The sequence below is a fragment of the Balaenoptera physalus genome (assembly GCF_965194825.1).
Source record: "Balaenoptera physalus genome assembly, chromosome: 5".
Classification (NCBI taxonomy): domain Eukaryota; kingdom Metazoa; phylum Chordata; class Mammalia; order Artiodactyla; family Balaenopteridae; genus Balaenoptera; species Balaenoptera physalus.
In genome coordinates, this window is record NC_138884.1 from 74,311,719 (window position 1) to 74,329,612 (window position 17,894).

The 17,894-nt window shown below is 36.7% G+C and overlaps 1 protein-coding gene across 5 annotated transcripts in view; it reads right to left on the reverse strand.

Moving 5' to 3' along the window:
* Positions 1-849: 849 nt before the first annotated feature.
* CRACD (capping protein inhibiting regulator of actin dynamics) overlaps positions 850-17,894 on the reverse strand; it is a 384,229-nt gene continuing 367,184 nt past the window's right edge. For all 5 annotated transcript variants that reach the window (XM_082464423.1, XM_082464424.1, XM_082464426.1 and 2 more), the window contains 6 exons: positions 12,710-12,889; positions 12,501-12,614; positions 11,550-11,633; positions 10,442-10,622; positions 8,786-8,944; positions 850-3,710 (listed from right to left, as the gene is read on the reverse strand). In XM_082464423.1, the coding sequence (XP_082320549.1) occupies positions 3,544-3,710; positions 8,786-8,944; positions 10,442-10,622; positions 11,550-11,633; positions 12,501-12,614; positions 12,710-12,889 (885 nt within the window). In that variant the 3' untranslated portion in view covers positions 850-3,543. The remainder of the gene's footprint in view (positions 3,711-8,785; positions 8,945-10,441; positions 10,623-11,549; positions 11,634-12,500; positions 12,615-12,709; positions 12,890-17,894) is intronic.

The following is a 17,894-nucleotide window of genomic DNA, read 5'->3' on the forward strand; positions in this document are numbered from 1 at the left end:
TTTTCCTATTTTTAGAAATTAAATCAGCTGAAGGGAATATCAAATTCAAGGTAATTTTCATGGAATCAACTCCACTCATTCTATACAGTCAGCCAAATAGATTTTTACATTACACATTCATGTGCTAGGATATACTTTACATATATTGACTCATTTAGTTCTCATAATCACCTTGAGGTAGGTAGTATTAGTCCTACTTTACACACGAGGAAATTGAGGCACAAGAAATTTAAGTAACTTGTTGAAGGTCACATCTTCTCTCAACTGGACTACAGTAGCTTCTTAACCAATCTCCTTGCTTCTCCTCTAATCCACACAACAGCCAGAGAATACTTTAAAACCTGTTGAATACATCATGTCAGCCCCTGCTCAAACTTACCAATGGTTTTTCCTGACACACTTCAGTGTGGTCTGTAGGCTCTAAGTTATCTAGCCTTTGCTTACATCAACATCTCCTTCCACTCTTACCCTTGCTCACAGAGCTCCAGCAATATTAGCATGTTTGCAGGTCCTCAGAAAGGCAAAGCTGTTTTACTTTCTGTTCTTTTAGTCTGGGAAACTATTTCCCCATATCTTTGCATGGCTTCCTCTTTTACACCATTGCCCTGCTCTCCTTAAAAACCTTCCTCTTATCACTGTCCTCTCACCTTGGCTATTCTTCATGTGCACTTATACTTCCCTGAATCTGTCTGATTTATCTTTTATGGTTTGTTATCCCCAATAAAATGTAACTTTTGTGAGGGCGAGGGCCTTGTCTCTGTTCAGTGTTGCTTTCCTAGGGCCTAGAATAAAATAAGGCAAAACATGTATTTCACACATGGATGAATGAATAAAGCTTCACACAAGAGCTTATCCTTGTCTTTTATTTGGCTGCTTTGTTTAAATTTCAGAAGGCATTAAAGCAATTCTAAGTGTGGCTTTAAGATATAAAGTTTAAGTACAGCGTTATTCGGACACAATTTTTCTTCCTCTATTTAACTATAAGCCCACAGAAAGTATAAACACCCAAAGATGGCAAACCAGGTAGGTTTGTGTAAATTACTTTTTATAACAGTTAAAATACTTTCAAACAAGTATTTACTCTAGCACTGATGAACTATACTACTGAGGATATATGTACTCTATTAAGAAACTAATAATGACCATTGATAAAGGTAAGTCCTATCTACGAGTCTCAATCAGTGTTTGAAATTTTTATGTACTGCACAGAAACAGGTGGAGCTTTTGCTAGGCAGGGACAGAACAGCTGAAATAGCAGCCAGCCAATGACTATTCAGAGACTATGAAGCCCAAGTTCAAAGATGTTAAAATCAAATCTTTTAAACTGTTCTTGTGATCTAACTTTAGAAAATAAAGCAGTACATGATTTTTATAATTCCCCCATTTCTGACAGACAGCTAGGCATTAGCACATCAGACCATAAGACAATGTAAGGGAAATAAACTGTAGAATTACGTTTTCTCCTCTTTGGGAGCTTACAATCCAACAGAGAAAGTACTTGTAGCCACTGTAGCTGGAAGGTTTATCAGGGAAGGTTTCATGGAGAAAGCGAAGATGAAGCTCTAGTAACTAACAAGTAGATTTTAATGACAAATGAGAACATTCTAAGAACGAAAGGTACAGATATGCAACAGTCTGAAAAAGAGGAAAGCAAGTTCCCTTGATGGGTTACAACAGCAATTTTAACCTACAGACTATGGATAGGCTTCAAGGAACCCAGGAACAAATGGAACCTGTTAGTAAACATACTGTGCAATTTTCTAGGGAGAGGGTCAACAGCATTCATATTTTCAAAGGAGTCTATGTTGCAAAATACATTTATTTAAGAGTTTTTGTTGTAAGTCCTTGGACAATCAACCTCAGAAAGGCTGGGTTAAGAATGAAGACCTACATCAGGCTAGTAATACAGAATTTGACCCTTGCTTGAGGTTTCTGTACAGTGGATGGGTAAGCAGGGTAAATTCAAGACTTGGTGATGAGTTAGAAATGAAAGGTCAGAGAAAAACATCAAGGATAAAATTAAGCTTCTGATTTGGGACAGTGAGTGCAGCCAGATATAGGCTTGGTGAAAGATGAGTTAAGTTTGGAGCATTCAGACAGAAATGGACAGCTGAAAATACAAGTCTACAGACATTCACTATAAAGAATTAAAATTATCCTATCATTATTTGTAAACAATGGACTCAATAGTAGGAAACATCAATACTTAAGGGAAAGAGTAAAATATGAGGAATGATTAAGATTGAGGTTGGAACAACTTGGTGTATAGCCCAAGAAAGGAAGTTAGGTCAGTCATACCCAACAGCAATCAGGTGAAGGAAGTGATGAGATGCCAGCTTGTTAACAGTTGAGAGGGAGGTGAAAAAGCATAGGCAGTGTAGGCCAGTGGCAAAAGTTTTATCAAGATTTCATCTGTAGCAGAGATTCTTAACATTTTGGCGGGGACACATCTTTTTGGTAAAAATTGATTGCCCCCTTCTCACAGAAGTGAACATATACATAAAATTTTACATGTAAGCTTAAGAGGTTCATAGACACCTGGATTAAAGTTTAATGATCTATAAAATCCTCAAGGCTGCATAATGTAACATTGATATTTCCAAATATGGTTTATAGACTCATGATGAACTATCATACCTCTCAGTAACAACTGCTCCTTTAGAAGTGCATTTTGCTGGGTATACTGCCTAGACTTAATACTATTACAAGAAAGAAACTAGTTATGGGTATTAACTGGGAGATTCCAATTTCTGAAAATGATGGTAGGTTGGAGATTGTTAGTCTGGCTAAAATATGTTATCAGAATTAAAAGAATTTTATGACCTACAGAGCCAAGTAAGATTTACTAACTCATTTGCAATGGCAAAGGTGACTCTACTTCTTTTCCATGGGAAATTGCCCTGACACTTAACAGAGAAGTTCTCAGAAGTCTCTCCATGGTTTCCACAGTGCCCCTTCATCTTATTTCATGTCTTTCTTACCCCCAGCGTCAATCTCAGCTTTTCTTTAAAAAGGCAATATCAAACCCAAACATCATCTCTGGCTATATAGCTAGGGATAAATACAACATCATTTTCTGACATACTGACTGCAAATAAAAAACCATGCCCTAGAGTTTTGTAAAGATCATAATGTGAAAGAGGACTATATTGCCCTTAACCACCCTAAGATACAACCATTTTAAGTTTCTAAAACTTACAGACTGAGATGTAGAACGTCAAGTAGTAACTTTAGAGCTAGCTCTATAATAGGACATTATTATCATTTAAGAAATATATTTAATTATACTGCCTACCTAACAATGACCATAAATGGGTAAGAGATTAATTTTAAATGTATAGTAATTTCACTACTTATAAAGAAATACTAATATATATGTACATTTATTCTACTAATTCATGAATCTAGAGAAGCATTTATTCACTTATAAATTTTGTTTTCTCTGATTGATTTAAAATCTTTTCATCTTACTTGATTTTTTTTTTCTGCAGCTAAACTAGAAATTTATAGTTTTCCTCCTAAAAAATGCAATGATGTTCTTTCTTATAAATTGCCCTCTCTGATTTTCTTGTCAGCCTGCTTCAAGGAAATCCAGGTGTTCAATACACTTGCTCGCAGTTTGGCCCAAATCAAATGGTTGTTTAATCCAAATATCTGAGCAGCAAACTGAGCTGATCCTTCTGGAGAAAGTATGGTTGAACAGCCAAGACCTATTCATAAAAGAAAAGACAGAAAATTGAGCTGTAAATTAATAATGAAAATACCACTTACCCAACTATTTTATACTCTCAGAAGCCCTGCTAGCCACAGACAATACAGCTACTATATTATCCTTGTCTGAAGTAAGATCTGTGGAAGGAGTTTCCATCTTTACTCTTTAGAGTGATAAAGTGATTATAAGATGATAAGTAATATTTATCAGCCAGGAACAGATATTTTATATACAACTATCACTCTTCTCACTGAATCCACTTGCAAAGAAATTTACCTTTTTCAAAGTTCGTTTCACATACATTATTCCTTTAAATCCCTGGTGAAACGCAATAGAAATAAAACAGGGAATGAGGTAGAATCATCTGTTCTTAGACAAACCTGAGGTATGTTCATTGTTTTGGTAATTTTCTAGTTATTCCTTTTGTTTTTGCACTTGAATTATTCTAACATTTTTAAGCAGTGGAAAAGTCAAATCCATAAAATAATTTTAAGAAATATTATAAATAAATTCAATAGTAATAAGATCTAAAAGACAGTAGACTAAGAAAGTAACTTCCTCGGGGGCCACAGGTTTGCTCAGGCAGTTTCTTGAGGTGGTACTATTATGTCTGTGTCATTAGAGTCAAGGACTAAATAGGTTATAGATCCAAAAGCTCCAATTTCCCTAAATACTCTTGGAATTCATCAGGCTCTTTGACTCTCACTATCCCCAATAAGAACAGACTAAGGTATAAATCACAAGATTTAATTTGTATTAATAAATCAATTTACACAGCTCTGCTACTTACTACATAACCAACATCAGCCAAATTAATTTTAGTGTCCTTATCTGTAACATGGGAATGATAACTAGTAGCTACCTTATGTGAGGATTCAATGAGTTAATACAGATAAAGTGCTTGGAGCAGTGCTTGACACATAGTAAATACTCAATGAATGTCAACCATTATTATTAGTAGTAAACTAGGTAGAGTATTCCACTCTAGCAACTGAAATACCTGTGCCTACTGCCCATGACTCACTTTCTGATGTCAAGAAAACCTAATTAGCAAAAAATTAAGTTACCTGGTGAGCATGCCATAAGAGCAAGAGGAACGGAGTTTTCAGGATCTTACACAGGCCACTGTGAAAACGTTCCTCAAAAGATTCTCCCCAATTCTAATGATCAGAATCTAAAAATATTCTAGGTTCTGTCTCTCTTTGGATATTACTAGGTAAAAACTGCCACATATTTGCTCAAAATTCCTTTTTCTAAGCTCCATGGATAATAATATCTATACTATTCCTCTGGCATAAATTTGGGTATAGTTTCATCTATAGTTATAGATTTTTAACTTGGGAAGTTGATATAATCAGATCAGTCTAGCTAAAGATAGGTTACTCACAAGATGTATGTATCTCTGAAACCTATAAAAACAACAGTAAAGGGAATAAAGAAAACAGACATAAACATACACAAAGAGATAACAGCAATAACATTTTGGCAAATGGAGTAGTAACTAACTTAGCAGACCAAGAAAATTTAATCCTAACTAGAAGCAGGGAAAGATGAGAAGCAACCTGACATTACAGAACCCACTCAAAGGTTGAGGAATTGGTGACACCAGATACCTTTTAGGGGAGGAATCAGGTTGAAAATGGGGCTAAAAAGAAGAAGACTGAGTGAAAGTCAAGAAGAAGTAAGGCCATCAGATCCTCCTTCCCACTCTATGTACCTGAACAATGGCCCCTTCTGCACCGTGGCAGAATTTTTAATTCTTCTGGAGGCAAAACAGACTTTAGTCCAGACTTCTGTGCCAACTGGGCACAGGTGAAGCAAGGAATGCCACGGTGAAAACATGGGATTAAATCTGCACACGTTAACAAACTCAGGCAGGAGACTGAGACTAAAAAGGTTCTCTGGTAATTCTGGCCAACACATGAGAAAAGATCAAAGACACTGATGTGAGGGATTATTCAAAGAATGACCCTACAAGATCACTCACAGTGGAGGCCACTTTTTTTTTTTTAATTTTATTTATTATTTATTTATTATTTTTATTTTTGGCTGTGTTGGGTCTTCGTTTCTGTGTGAGGGCTTCCTCTAGTTGTGGCAAGTGGGGGCCACTCTTCATCGCGGTGCGCGGGCCTCTCACTATCGCGGCCTCTCTTGTTGCGGAGCACAGGCTCCAGACGCGCAGGCTCAGTAATTGTGGCTCACGGGCCCAGTTGCTCCACGGCATGTGGGATCTTCCCAGACCAGGGCTCGAACCCGTGTGCCCTGCATTGGCAGGCAGATTCTCAACCACTGCGCCACCAGGGAAGCCCTGGAGGCCACTTTTGACAAGCCCTACCCACTTGCAGAGCTTCCAATTGGTTTTTTATAACCCTTTTAAAAATAAAAATTTATATTTATTTATTTGGCCGTACCAGGTCTTAGTTGCGGCACGCAGGATCTTCGTTGCCGTGTGCGGGATCTTCATTGCAGCACGTGGGATCTTTTAGTTGCAGCATGCATGTGGGATCTAGTTCCCTGACCAGGGATCGAACCTGTGCCCCCTGCATTGGGAGCGTGAAGTCTTAGCCACTGGACCACCAGGGAAGTCCCTCCAATTGGTTTTTACAGTGCCATTCTTAAACAAGAGAAAACAGCCAAGGCTTAGCAAACAGCTATGGAAAGGAACTAATATGAAAGGAACAATAATCTCAGAGAGATAGAAGAGGTTATTGCAAAGATTAAACAAGAAAAGGATGTTTGGGGAGGTGGTAGGGGGAGACCAGAGAACAAAAAGAGCTGTAAGAAATTCAAAATACCACGTTCAAAATGAAAAGCTCAATAGATGGGTTGAAATGTAAAGTTGAAGAGATCTTCCAGAAAGTATGGCAACAAGAATAAGAAAACAGGGACTTCCCTGGTGGTCCAGTGGGTAAGACTCCACACTCCCAATGCAGGGGGCCCGGGTTCGATTCTTGGTCGGGGAACTAGATCCCACATGCATGCTGCAACTAAGAGTCCGCATGTCACAATGAAGATCCTGTGTGCTGCAACTACGAAGTCCGCATGCCACAACTAAGACCCGGCACAGCCAAAAATAAAATAAATAAATATTAAAAAAAAAAAAAAAAGAATAAGAAAACAAAATAGAAATCAAGGCGGTGAAAAGTAAATCCAAAAATGAAAGAAGAAAGAAAATGGAGGCAGAAGGAAATTATTAAGTAATTCAAGAAAATTTCCCACGACTAAAGAATCAAAGTTCCAGATTAAAAGAGCCCACTACAAGCCCAGGATGAAAACAGACTCACCAAGATGCATCTTCGTGAAATTTAAGAATAATGGGTTGATAAAAGATCCAAGAAATTTCCAGAAAGAAACAAAATTCATAAATGACCTAGAACCAGAATGGTGGAAGGGCACTGGAGTTCTCAATAACTCTGGAAGCTAGACGACAGAGAGGTAATGACCTCAAAATTCTGACAGGGCTTCCCTGGTAGCGCAGTGGTTAAGAATCCGCCTGCTGATGCAGGGAACACAGGTTCAAGCCCTGGTCCAGGAAGATCCCACATGCCACGGAGCAACTAAGCTCATGCACCACAACTACTGAGCCCGCCCACCACAACTACTGAAGCCCGTGTGCCTAGAGCCCAAGCTCCGCAACAAGAGAAGCCACCGCAATGAGAAGCCTGCACACTGCAATGAAGAGTAGTCCCTGCTCAGGGCAACTAGAGAAAGCCCACGAGCAGCAACAAAGACCCAACGCAGCCAAAAATAAATAAAATAAATAAATTAAAAAAAGAAAAAATTCTGACAGAAAATAGTTTTCAACCTCGAATTCTATTCCTAAATTATCAAATCAGACTGAGCTACAATAAAAACGTTTTAGGTATACAAGGTCTCAAAAAGTTTATCTTCTGTACCTTTTCCTCAGGAAGTTCCCTAGAATGCTCTCCAACAAAACGTAAACCAAGAAGGTAAAGATATGGGACCTAGGAAACAGGAGCTCCGAGACTAGAGAAAGGCAAAATGAATGTCCAGGATGCTGTAGAGAGAGATCCTAAGACAAGAGCAGTGCAGCAGGCCTAGAGAGAAGCCAGTCCATATGGGAACATGTCAGAGGGCACAATTACTTAACACGTATCAAGAGCGGATTTACACTTACACGACTGTGAGAAAAATATGAGGTTTATTAAGTAATAAGCAGATCGACTCTTACTGAAACAGTATTGACACTCAGGCCTTGTAGATCAGATCATTATCTTGGACCATGATGAGCACACAACAATATTGTTATTTTATGAGATCCTGCTCAGCCAGCCAACTGATGAAACTTCCTTGGTTTTAATTATTCTAATCCCTAATTTTTAAATATTTTATTTCCTCTACAGAAGTAACAATCACATTTACAAAAAACAAAACAAAACAAAACAACAAAATACCATGAATGATGTATTCCTGGGTGGGGAAAAAAAACCAAAACCAAAACCAAAACCAAAACCACATCTGAACTTGATCTAACTACAGACTTTACCACCACTTTACAGAAAATAGGGGATGGAAGAGCATGTTAAACAACACCCAGGAATGTAATCAGCTAAATCCAGAATGCAGAAAATTCTATAGGAGAAATGAAAGAGGAAAAAAAAAAGGAAGATTAAAAGAGACTTAAGAGATATATAAACTAAGTGCAATATAAGGGCTATGTTGGATCTTAATTTGAATAAACAAACTGTAAAAACAAATGAGACAACTGGAAAAACTTTAACACTAATTGGAAATTAGATTTTAAGAAATTACCATTAATTTTTCTTAGGTGTGAATATGGTATCATAATTATGATTTTTTTTTTTTTTTTTATGATTTTTAAACTAGGGTCTTTATCATTTAGAAAGGCATACGTAAATATTGAAGTATAAAATGCCATAATCTCTCAGATCTGCTTTAAATAATCCAGCAGGAGAGGGCTATAGATGCAGCAAGATGTTAATTTCTGAAGCTGGGTAACGGGTACGTGAGATTTCATTATGTTATTCTCTCTACTACAGTGCATATTTGAAACTTTTTAATAAACGTTTTTTAAAAATTCAATTATCTTACCACTGGGTAATCGAAGAGAAGACCACACATCCTGAGCTCCCCAGTCTGGAGTGAGGGGAGGACAGCTGATAACTGGATATGCTGTGTTACCAGACATCACTGGTCCTAAACCATTGCTTCTGCCTGCCACTGCCACAAATACAGTAGGAATGCCATCCCCTAGGCAAATTACAAGTTTATAATTAGGCTAAGCACTCAAGAGATTTAAAGATAGGTTAAAAAAAAAAAAAGGGCCCATGTGTAGTAACTCCTTGAGTTCTTTAACAATAGTCTCCAGAAAAGGCACTATATTGACACTATTATTAAATATATATTCAAAATATAAGGTTCACTCTGCCACTTACTGTATATCAAGTAATGAAGTAGCAAGAAGAAGTTTGGCCATCTTTGAGATCTGTAGTACAAAGGAAGTATAACACCAGGGTGTGAGTGAGGGAATGGTTCAAAGGCCCCCTCTACTATTGCTACTTTGGCTCGCTGAAGCAAAGAATGACACCACCTGAAGCGGCATCTCTCCTGGTGTCTTTCAACCAACAGGGTATGGGAGACACAATTAATAGAGACTAGAGGTTTAGTGACACTTCTTTTTTTTTTTTAATTTTTCAATTTTATCTTATTTATTTTTTTATACAGCAGGTCCTTAGTAGTCATCAATTTTATACACATCAGTGTATACATGTCAATCCCAATCGCCCAATTCATCACACCACCATCCCCACCCCCTTGGTGTCCATATGTTTGTTCTCTACATCTGTGTCTCGATTTCTGCCCTGCAAACTGGTTCATCTGTACCATTTTTCTAGGTTCCACATATATGCGTTTAGTGACACTTCTTGAAATAAGAGTTGAGGAACTGAATTCAATAATATAGTACCCAAATATTTAAGACCCTTCAATATATTTTTAAACATACCTCATAAATATTTTATTTTTTCATAAATTCATAAGTTATTCCTTTGTTTCCTATAACAGTGATTCCTAACTTAGAATCCAAAATTTTATGTTTGCATTTTTCTGGAGAAAGAGATCTGGCTTTTATTAGCTTATCAAAGAGGTCTGAGACATTCCCACCCACCCCCTGAAAAAAAAAAACCCTCCAAAATTCAGTAACTATGCTCCTATAGCAACTACCTTCAGAAGGAATACTCAACCAATATTTTTTCCAGTTGAGAAACATTCCAATCTACAGGGCTCCATATTTTAGATGCTATCCCATCAAGACATTTCTTTTATATACTAAATTCTGAAATTATTCCTTAATTTCATGTTTGACTGCCTCCCAGGAAAGGCTGACCGTTAAAGATACTTGAGAGAATCTGCTGCTTCAACCCTAGGCCCTCCTTCTGTAATTGACGTGGGGCCTGTCTTCTGTTGCAGCATATTAGAAACGATGCTTGAGGGGATTAGGTAAAGACTAATTCTAGTCTTCATTTTCCTCCCATGCTTGCATTTTCAGTTCTTTCTCCCTGGTCCATTCTTTTATAAGCTCCTAGAGCACCTTAAAACTTTTGGAGGTAAACATCATGAAAGCCTAGAATATCACATTTTTTCCCTTGGAATGTGGCGAAACTATTTTTCAGCATTATTAATCTAAACATAAAATTTGGGGCAAAATCAGGAGAACTTCCTGAAATGCTCTAGTTATTCTACATTTACCTTCATACTCAGCTTTAATCCTCAGCGTTTCATCTGGTCCTTTATGGGCAGATGTTACCCTAAGTTCACAGGGAATGCCAAAATTTCCACAAGTCTTCTTAATTTTTTCACAGTGACTAAGATCAGAGGTTGAGCCCATCAATACTACAACCCTGCACTGACTTTCTGGTTTCAGAAGCAACTGGAAAAAAAAAACATGAATATGCAAAAGAAGGCAAAGACAAAAATGAATAAATATAGGAATGAGTACTGTAAGAATAGTCAGTTTACAGAGCTATAGTTTATAGTAAAATTACAACCTGCCACAATATTTCCTTTAATAGACCAAATTTAAGACAGACAAGCAGAACAAAATGATAGAGGATTTATTTTTCAAAATAACCTCTATATATAAAGGAAAGTGGTCTTCATAACTAAGACCTAATGAGTAAGATTTTTAATCAGATAAATTGTTTACTATTGTAATAAAAAGGATAAATACTCAAACCTTTTAATTAATATTCAGGAAGCTACAATATAAAATATGTCATTGAAGATTTTTAGTACATTCTGTTCAATGGGGGTTTTAAGGTGTAATCGGCCATAATAGAAGTCATATTATAAATCTTTTTAAGTTAGTTGCTTGGATTTCAAAATGCATGTTCCTATGGAAATGATGTTCTAAAAAGTAGTTACTACCCTTGGATAACCATAAACCCCATTCAATTTCCATGGAATTATACTAATAATAATACCATAAATTTTAGAGTGACATTTTAATGTCACATGGAGTTCCAATTCTAAACTCTTGCTAGTGGAACTCTGAGTAGCAGTGGAGAGGTGGGTAAGAAATGTAAGGCTTCTCCTGTAGGGGGCAGGGAGGAAAGGATTCCAGGTTCCCCCAACAGGATTTGGGAGATGAGGACTGGCCAGTTTCACAGCAGGGAGTTCCAGTATGCCAGTGAGGATAGTTCAGCTGGTACATTTTTTAAAGGTGCTCCTTTCTTTAAAGTCACTGGAAAAAAGAAAAGCACTGCACCCTCTCATTTTTTTTTTTTTTTCTTTTTGAAGCAAGATTTTCTTGGAGAAAAACATCCAATACAATACTGATTTATTACAAAAGGTTTACCTCTACTCTTTCTGCAACCCACTCAAAATTTTTCTTTACCATCTGCAGCCCTTCAGGAGTTACTTCCTTGAGGTCACGATACGACTAGAAAATAAAATAGAAAGTTTAGAATACAAGCACTAGATGTGCATGACCTCCCCCTACTCCCTCCCCCAAAAAACACCCAGCAACTAGATCTACTAAGCAGAGATGACTGATGTGAGCCACCATTATAGAGACTCACTACCTCTCACCCAATTCCCAGACCTAAGTCAGTGCAAAGAGCCAGAGTTTTCTGATAGAAAAGAAGACTGGGTAAAGTATTCTATTAGTAATATTCTTCCTATCTAAAATTATTTGGTTTCTGAGTTTTGGGTACAGATTATGAAGAGTTTGCATAGCAAAGGATATATCTGAAAATGTATGTGAGTCAACAAATTCATTTCCTGAATTAGACTAGAGAAAGTTCAGATGGTGATGTATACTTGTATTTTCATCTGAGTTACTACACCAGCAACTACAATTAGCTGCCCTGACAATTCTTACGTATTAAGTATAGAGAGGGTCTTGCCCTAATTTTGTTTTTCATAGGAAAGAGCAGATATGGAGCCTGATAAGATCTGCAAGACCCAAGTTCCAGATCTGCCACTTACTCTTGTAACTGTGAAGATATCTATCATCTTAGAGCCTTAGTTTTCAATTAGCCAAACAAGGATAATACTTACTCTGCGTGAGTCTATTAAGATAATAAATGAGAAATCTGCTTCATAAATGTGAAGTATCACTCCTATCTTTTTTCCATGATATATGAAACATAAGAGATATTTATCTTTAAAAATAAATAGCAATCAACAACTCAGGTTCATATCATAAGTAACAATAACTGACTTTTCTTTTCCTCCCATCTTCCCCTTCTTCCCTATCCCAGCCTGATCTTGCAAAGGATTAAAGAAAACCTGAAGCATTACCTACCTGTTTGTCTTTTTGTTGGCTTCGATCTCCTGATGGCCAGAGTCTCCAGGAATCATTATCAATAACATCAGCAAGAACAATTTCTTTGGTGGTTACATCAACACCAAATTCAATCTAGAAATAGCACATCACCAAAGAGTTTTTCAAAATTACTACAAAGACATGTCTCGGTAATAACCTTTACTTTCAAAACTCCATTTCATTTGTACCTTCATATCAACCAGTGTACAGTTCTGGGGCAACCAGGATTTCTCCAGTATTTCAAAAATAGCCTGTGTAGCATGACTCATGATATCCACTTCAGTTTGGCCTATAACAAGTCCAGCAAAGCAAAAATTTGCAGCAATTAGCTGTTCCTCAGACCACTGTGGATCATTATTAGCATCATCCTGAGAAAAAAGTATAGAAGTACAATTAAACACAAAAATTTTGAACTTTTCAGATAAACTGAAGTCCTCTGTCCCTTGAGCATGATAAATTCCTCAGAAATATTCATTTTCTCTAAAGATTTAATGTTTGTTTAAAATACCCTTTAATTCACAGCAATCATTTTAAACTCTTCTATTTTCAATAGCTACTTTAAAATTCAAAATTTTGGGGTAACTTATTCTATGTCAAAGTATTTGTAAAGAATTTGCTTTCCATATATAAATAATTTAAATACAAGTTTGTGATTTTTATCTTTCCTTAATCAGAGGCAACAGAGATGGTAAGAAGGCCAAAACACATTTTAGTCCACCAAAATCTTTGCAGAATGCAAATTTTCATAATCCCCTGACCTTATTTTTGATAAGAATTCATACAAGACTATAAGTCTTCAGGGACATTACTTGATAATTCAAGAGACTTCGTGCAAAGTAAAGAGATGGGTGAAAAAATACAATACTTTCATTTTATTCTAAGTAGTGTCCCAACTGAACATGAAATTTTTCTTTTATGGATTCTTGATTTGTATAATTATAAGACAATGCTTTAAGCTGTGCAGTTCACTGAATATAAGTGCAACAGCAGGGAATTCCCTGGTGGTCCAGGGGTTAGGACTCCATGCTTTTACTGTCGAGGGCCTGGGTTCAACCCCTGGTTGGAGAACTAAGATCCCACAAGTTGCACAGTGCAGCCCATAAAAAAAATAATAAATAAATAAAATAAAAAGCAACAATAACATCGCTTCTGAGATAGAAGAAATATACTTAACAGCATAAACAAAGATGAAAAGAAAAAAGCAGTTTCAATAAAGAAAACCAATACAAATTCATGACTGTTCATTCCTACATCCTTTATTGTATGTTTTTGCTTATAAGAAACATTGAGAGTAACAGTTTTTCTATATTAGACTATAAAAAGATCCCTTGGGAGTTCCCTGGTGCATAGTAGTTAGGATTCCAGGCTTTTACTACCATGGCCTGGGTCCAATCCCTGGTCGGGGAACTGAGATCCTACAAGCCGCATAGTGTGGCCAAAAAGAAAAGAATATGAAAAGGTCCCCTTATTAGCCTTTACTTCAAACTCTTCAATAATAGATTTAAAAATTTACTGAATTGTTACTTTTCTCTTCTTCCTAATAACTGCTAATTGTACTTTTTATTTATTTATTTTTTTAACATCTTTATTGGAGTATAATTGCTTTACATTGTGTTAATTTCTGCTGTATAACAAAGTGAATCAGCTATACGTATACATATATCCCCATAACCCTTCCCTCTTGCGTCTCCCTCCCACCCTCCCTATCCCACCCCTCTAGGTGGTAACAAAGCACCGAGCTGATCTCCCTATACTATGCTGCAGCTTCCCACTAGCTATCTATTTTACATTCGGTAGTGTATATATGTCAATGCCACTCTCTCACTTCGACCCAGCTTACCCTTCCCCATCCCCGTGTCCTCAAGTCCAATCTCTACAACTGTGTCTTTTTTCCTGTCCTGCCCCTAGGTTCCTCAGAACTTTTTTTTTTAAGATTCCATATATATGTGTAAGCATACAGTATTTGTTCTTCTCTTTCTGACTTACTTCACTCTATATGACAGACTCTAGGTCCATCCACCTCGCTACAAATAACTCAATTTCGTTTCTTTTTATGGCTGAGTAATATTCCATTGTATATATGTGCCACATCTTCTTTATCCATTCATCTGTCACTGCACACTTAGATTGCTTCCGTGTCCTGGCCATTGTAAATAGTGCTACAGTGAATATTGTGGTACATGTCCCTTTTTGAATTATGGTTTCCTCAGGGTATATGCCCAGTAGTGGGATTGCTGGGTCATATGGTAGTTCTATTTTTAGTTTTTTAAGGAACCTCCATACTGTTCTCCATAGTGGCTGTATCAATTTACATTCCCACCAACAGTGAAAGAGGGTTCCCTTTTCTCCACACCCTTTCCAGCATTTATTGTTTCTAGATTTTTTGATGATGGCCATTCTGACTGGTGTGAGGTGATACCTCATTGTAGTTTTGATTTGCATTTCTCTAACGGTTAGTGATGATGAACATCCTTTCATGTGTTTGTTGGCAATCTGTATATCGTCTTTGGAGAAATGTCTATTTAGGTCTTCTGCCCATTTTTGCATTGGGTTGTTTTTTGATATTGAGCTGCATGAGCTGCTTATATATTTTGGAGATTAATCCCTTGTCAGTTGCTTCGTTTGCAAATATTTTCTCCCATTCTGAGGGTTGTCTTTTCATCTTGTTTATGGTTTCCTTGGCTGTGCAAAAGCTTTTAAGTTTCATTAGGTCCCATTTGTTTATTTTTGTTTTTATTTCCATTTCTCTAGGAGGTGGGTAAAAAAGGATCTTGCTGTGATTTATGTCATAAGAGTGTTCTGCCTATGTTTTCCTTTAAGAGTTTTATAGTGTCTGGCCTTACATTTAGGTCTTTAATCCATTTTGAGTTGATTTTTGTATAAGTTGTTAGTGAGTGTTCTAATTTCATTCCTTTTCATGGAGCTGTCCAGTTTTCCCAGCAGCACTTACTGAAGAGGTTGTCTTTTCTCCATTGTATACTCTTGCCTCTTTTATCAAAGATAAGATGACCATACGTGCATGGGTTTATCTCTGGGCCTTCTATCCTGTTCCATTGATCTATATTTCTGTTTTTGTGCCAGTACCATACTGTCTTATTACTGTACCTTTGTAGTATAGTCTAAAGCCAGGGAGCCTGATTCCTCCAGCTCCGTTTTTCTTTCTCAAGATTGCTTTGGCTATTCAGGGTCTTTTGTGTTTCCATACAAATTGTGAAATTTCTTGTGCTAGTTCTGTGAAAAATGCCAGTGGTAGTTTGATAGGGATTGCATTGAATCTGTAGATTGCTTTGGGTAGTATACTCATTTTCACAATGTTGATCCTTCCAATCCAAGAACATGGTATATCTCTCCATCTGTTTGTATCATCTTTAATTTCTTTCAACAGTGTCTTATAGTTTTCTGCATACAGGTCTTTTGTGTCCTTAGGTAGGTTTATTCCTAGGTATTTTATTCTTTTTGTTGCAATGGTAAATGGGAGTGTTTCCTTAATTTCTCTTTCAGATTTTTTCATCATCAGTGTATCGGAATGCAAGAGATTTCTGAGCATTAATTTTGTATCCTGCAACATTATCAAATTCATTGATTAGTTCTAGTAGTTTTCTGGTAGCATCTTTAGGATTCTCTATGTATACTATCATGTCATCTGCAAACAGTGAGTTTTACTTCTTCTTTTCCGATTTGGATTCCTTTTATTTCTTTTTCTTCTCTGATTGCTGTGGCTAAAACTTCCAAAATTATGTTGAATAATAGTGGTGAGAGTGGGCAACCTTGTCTTGTTCCTGATCTTAGTGGAAAGGGCTTCAGTTTTTCACCACTGAGAATGATGTTTGTTGTGGGTTTGTCATATATGGCCTTTATTATGTTGAGGTAAGTTTCCTCTATGCCTACTTTCTGGAGAGTTTTTATCATAAATGGGTGTTGAATTTTGTCGAAAACTTTTTCTGCATCTATTGAGATCATCACATAGTTTTCATCCTTCAATTTGTTAATATGGTGTATCACACTGACTGATTTGCATATATTGAAGAACCCTTGCATACCTGGGATAAACCCCACTTGATCATGGTGTATGATCCTTTTAACGTGCTGTTGGAGTTTGTTTGCTTATATTTTGTTGAGGATTTTTGCATCTATGTTCATCAGTGATACTGACCCACAGTTTTCTTTTTTTGTGACATCTTCGTTTGGTTTTGGTATCAGGGTGATGGTAGCCTTGTAGAATGAGTCTGGGAGTGTTCCTCCCTCTGCTATATTTAGGAAGAGTTTGAGAAGGATAGGTGTTAGCTCTTCTCTAAATGTTTCATAGAATTCACCTGTGAAGCCATCTGGTCCTGGGCCTTTGTTTGTTGGAAGATTTTTAATCACAGTCTCAATTTCAGTGTCTGTGATTGGTCTGTTTATATTTTCTATTTCTTTCTGGTTCAGTCTTGGAAGGTTGTGTTTTTCTAAGAATTTCTCCATTTCTTCCAGATTGTCCATTTTATTGGCATATAGTGGCTTGCAGTAATCTCTCATGATCCTTTGTATTTCTGCAGTGTCAGTTGTTACTTCTCCTTTTTCATTTCTAATTCTGTTGATTTGAGTCTTCTCCGTTTTTTTTTTGGATGAGTCTGGCTAATGGTTTATCAATTTTGTTTATCTTCTCAAAGAACCAGCTTTTAGTTTTATTGATCTTTGCTACTGTTTCCTTCAATTCTTTTCATTTATTTCTGCTCTGATCTTTATGATTTCTTTCCTTCTGCTAACTTTGGAGGTTTTTTTGTTCTTCTTTCTCTAATTGCTTTAGGTGTAAGGGTAGGTTGTTTATTTGAGATATTTCTTGTTTCTTGAGGTAGGCTTGTATTGCTATAAACTTCCCTCTTAGAACTGTTTTTGCTGCATCCCATAGGTTTTGGGTTGTCGTGTTTTCATTGTCATTTGTTTCTAGGTATTTTTTGATTTCCTCTTTGATTTCTTCAGTGAACTCTTGCTTATTTAAGTACTGTATTTTTTAGCCTCCATGTGTTTGTATTTTTTTACAGTTTTTTTCCTGTAATTGATATCTAGTCTCAGCGTTGTGGCTGGAAAAGATACTTGATATGATTTCAATTTTCTTAAATTTACCAAGGCTTGATTTGTGACCCAAGATATGGTCTATCCTGGAGAATGTTCCATAAGCACTTGAGAAGTGTATTCTGTTGTTTTTGGATGGGATGTCCTGTAAATATCAATTAAGTCCATCCTGTTTAATGTGTCATTTAAAGCATGTGTTTCCTTATTTATTTTCATTTTGGTTTATCTGTCCATTGGTGAAAGTGGGGTGTTAAAGTCCCCTACTATTATTGTGTTACTGTCGATTTTCCCTTTTATGGCTGTTACCATTGCCTTATGTAT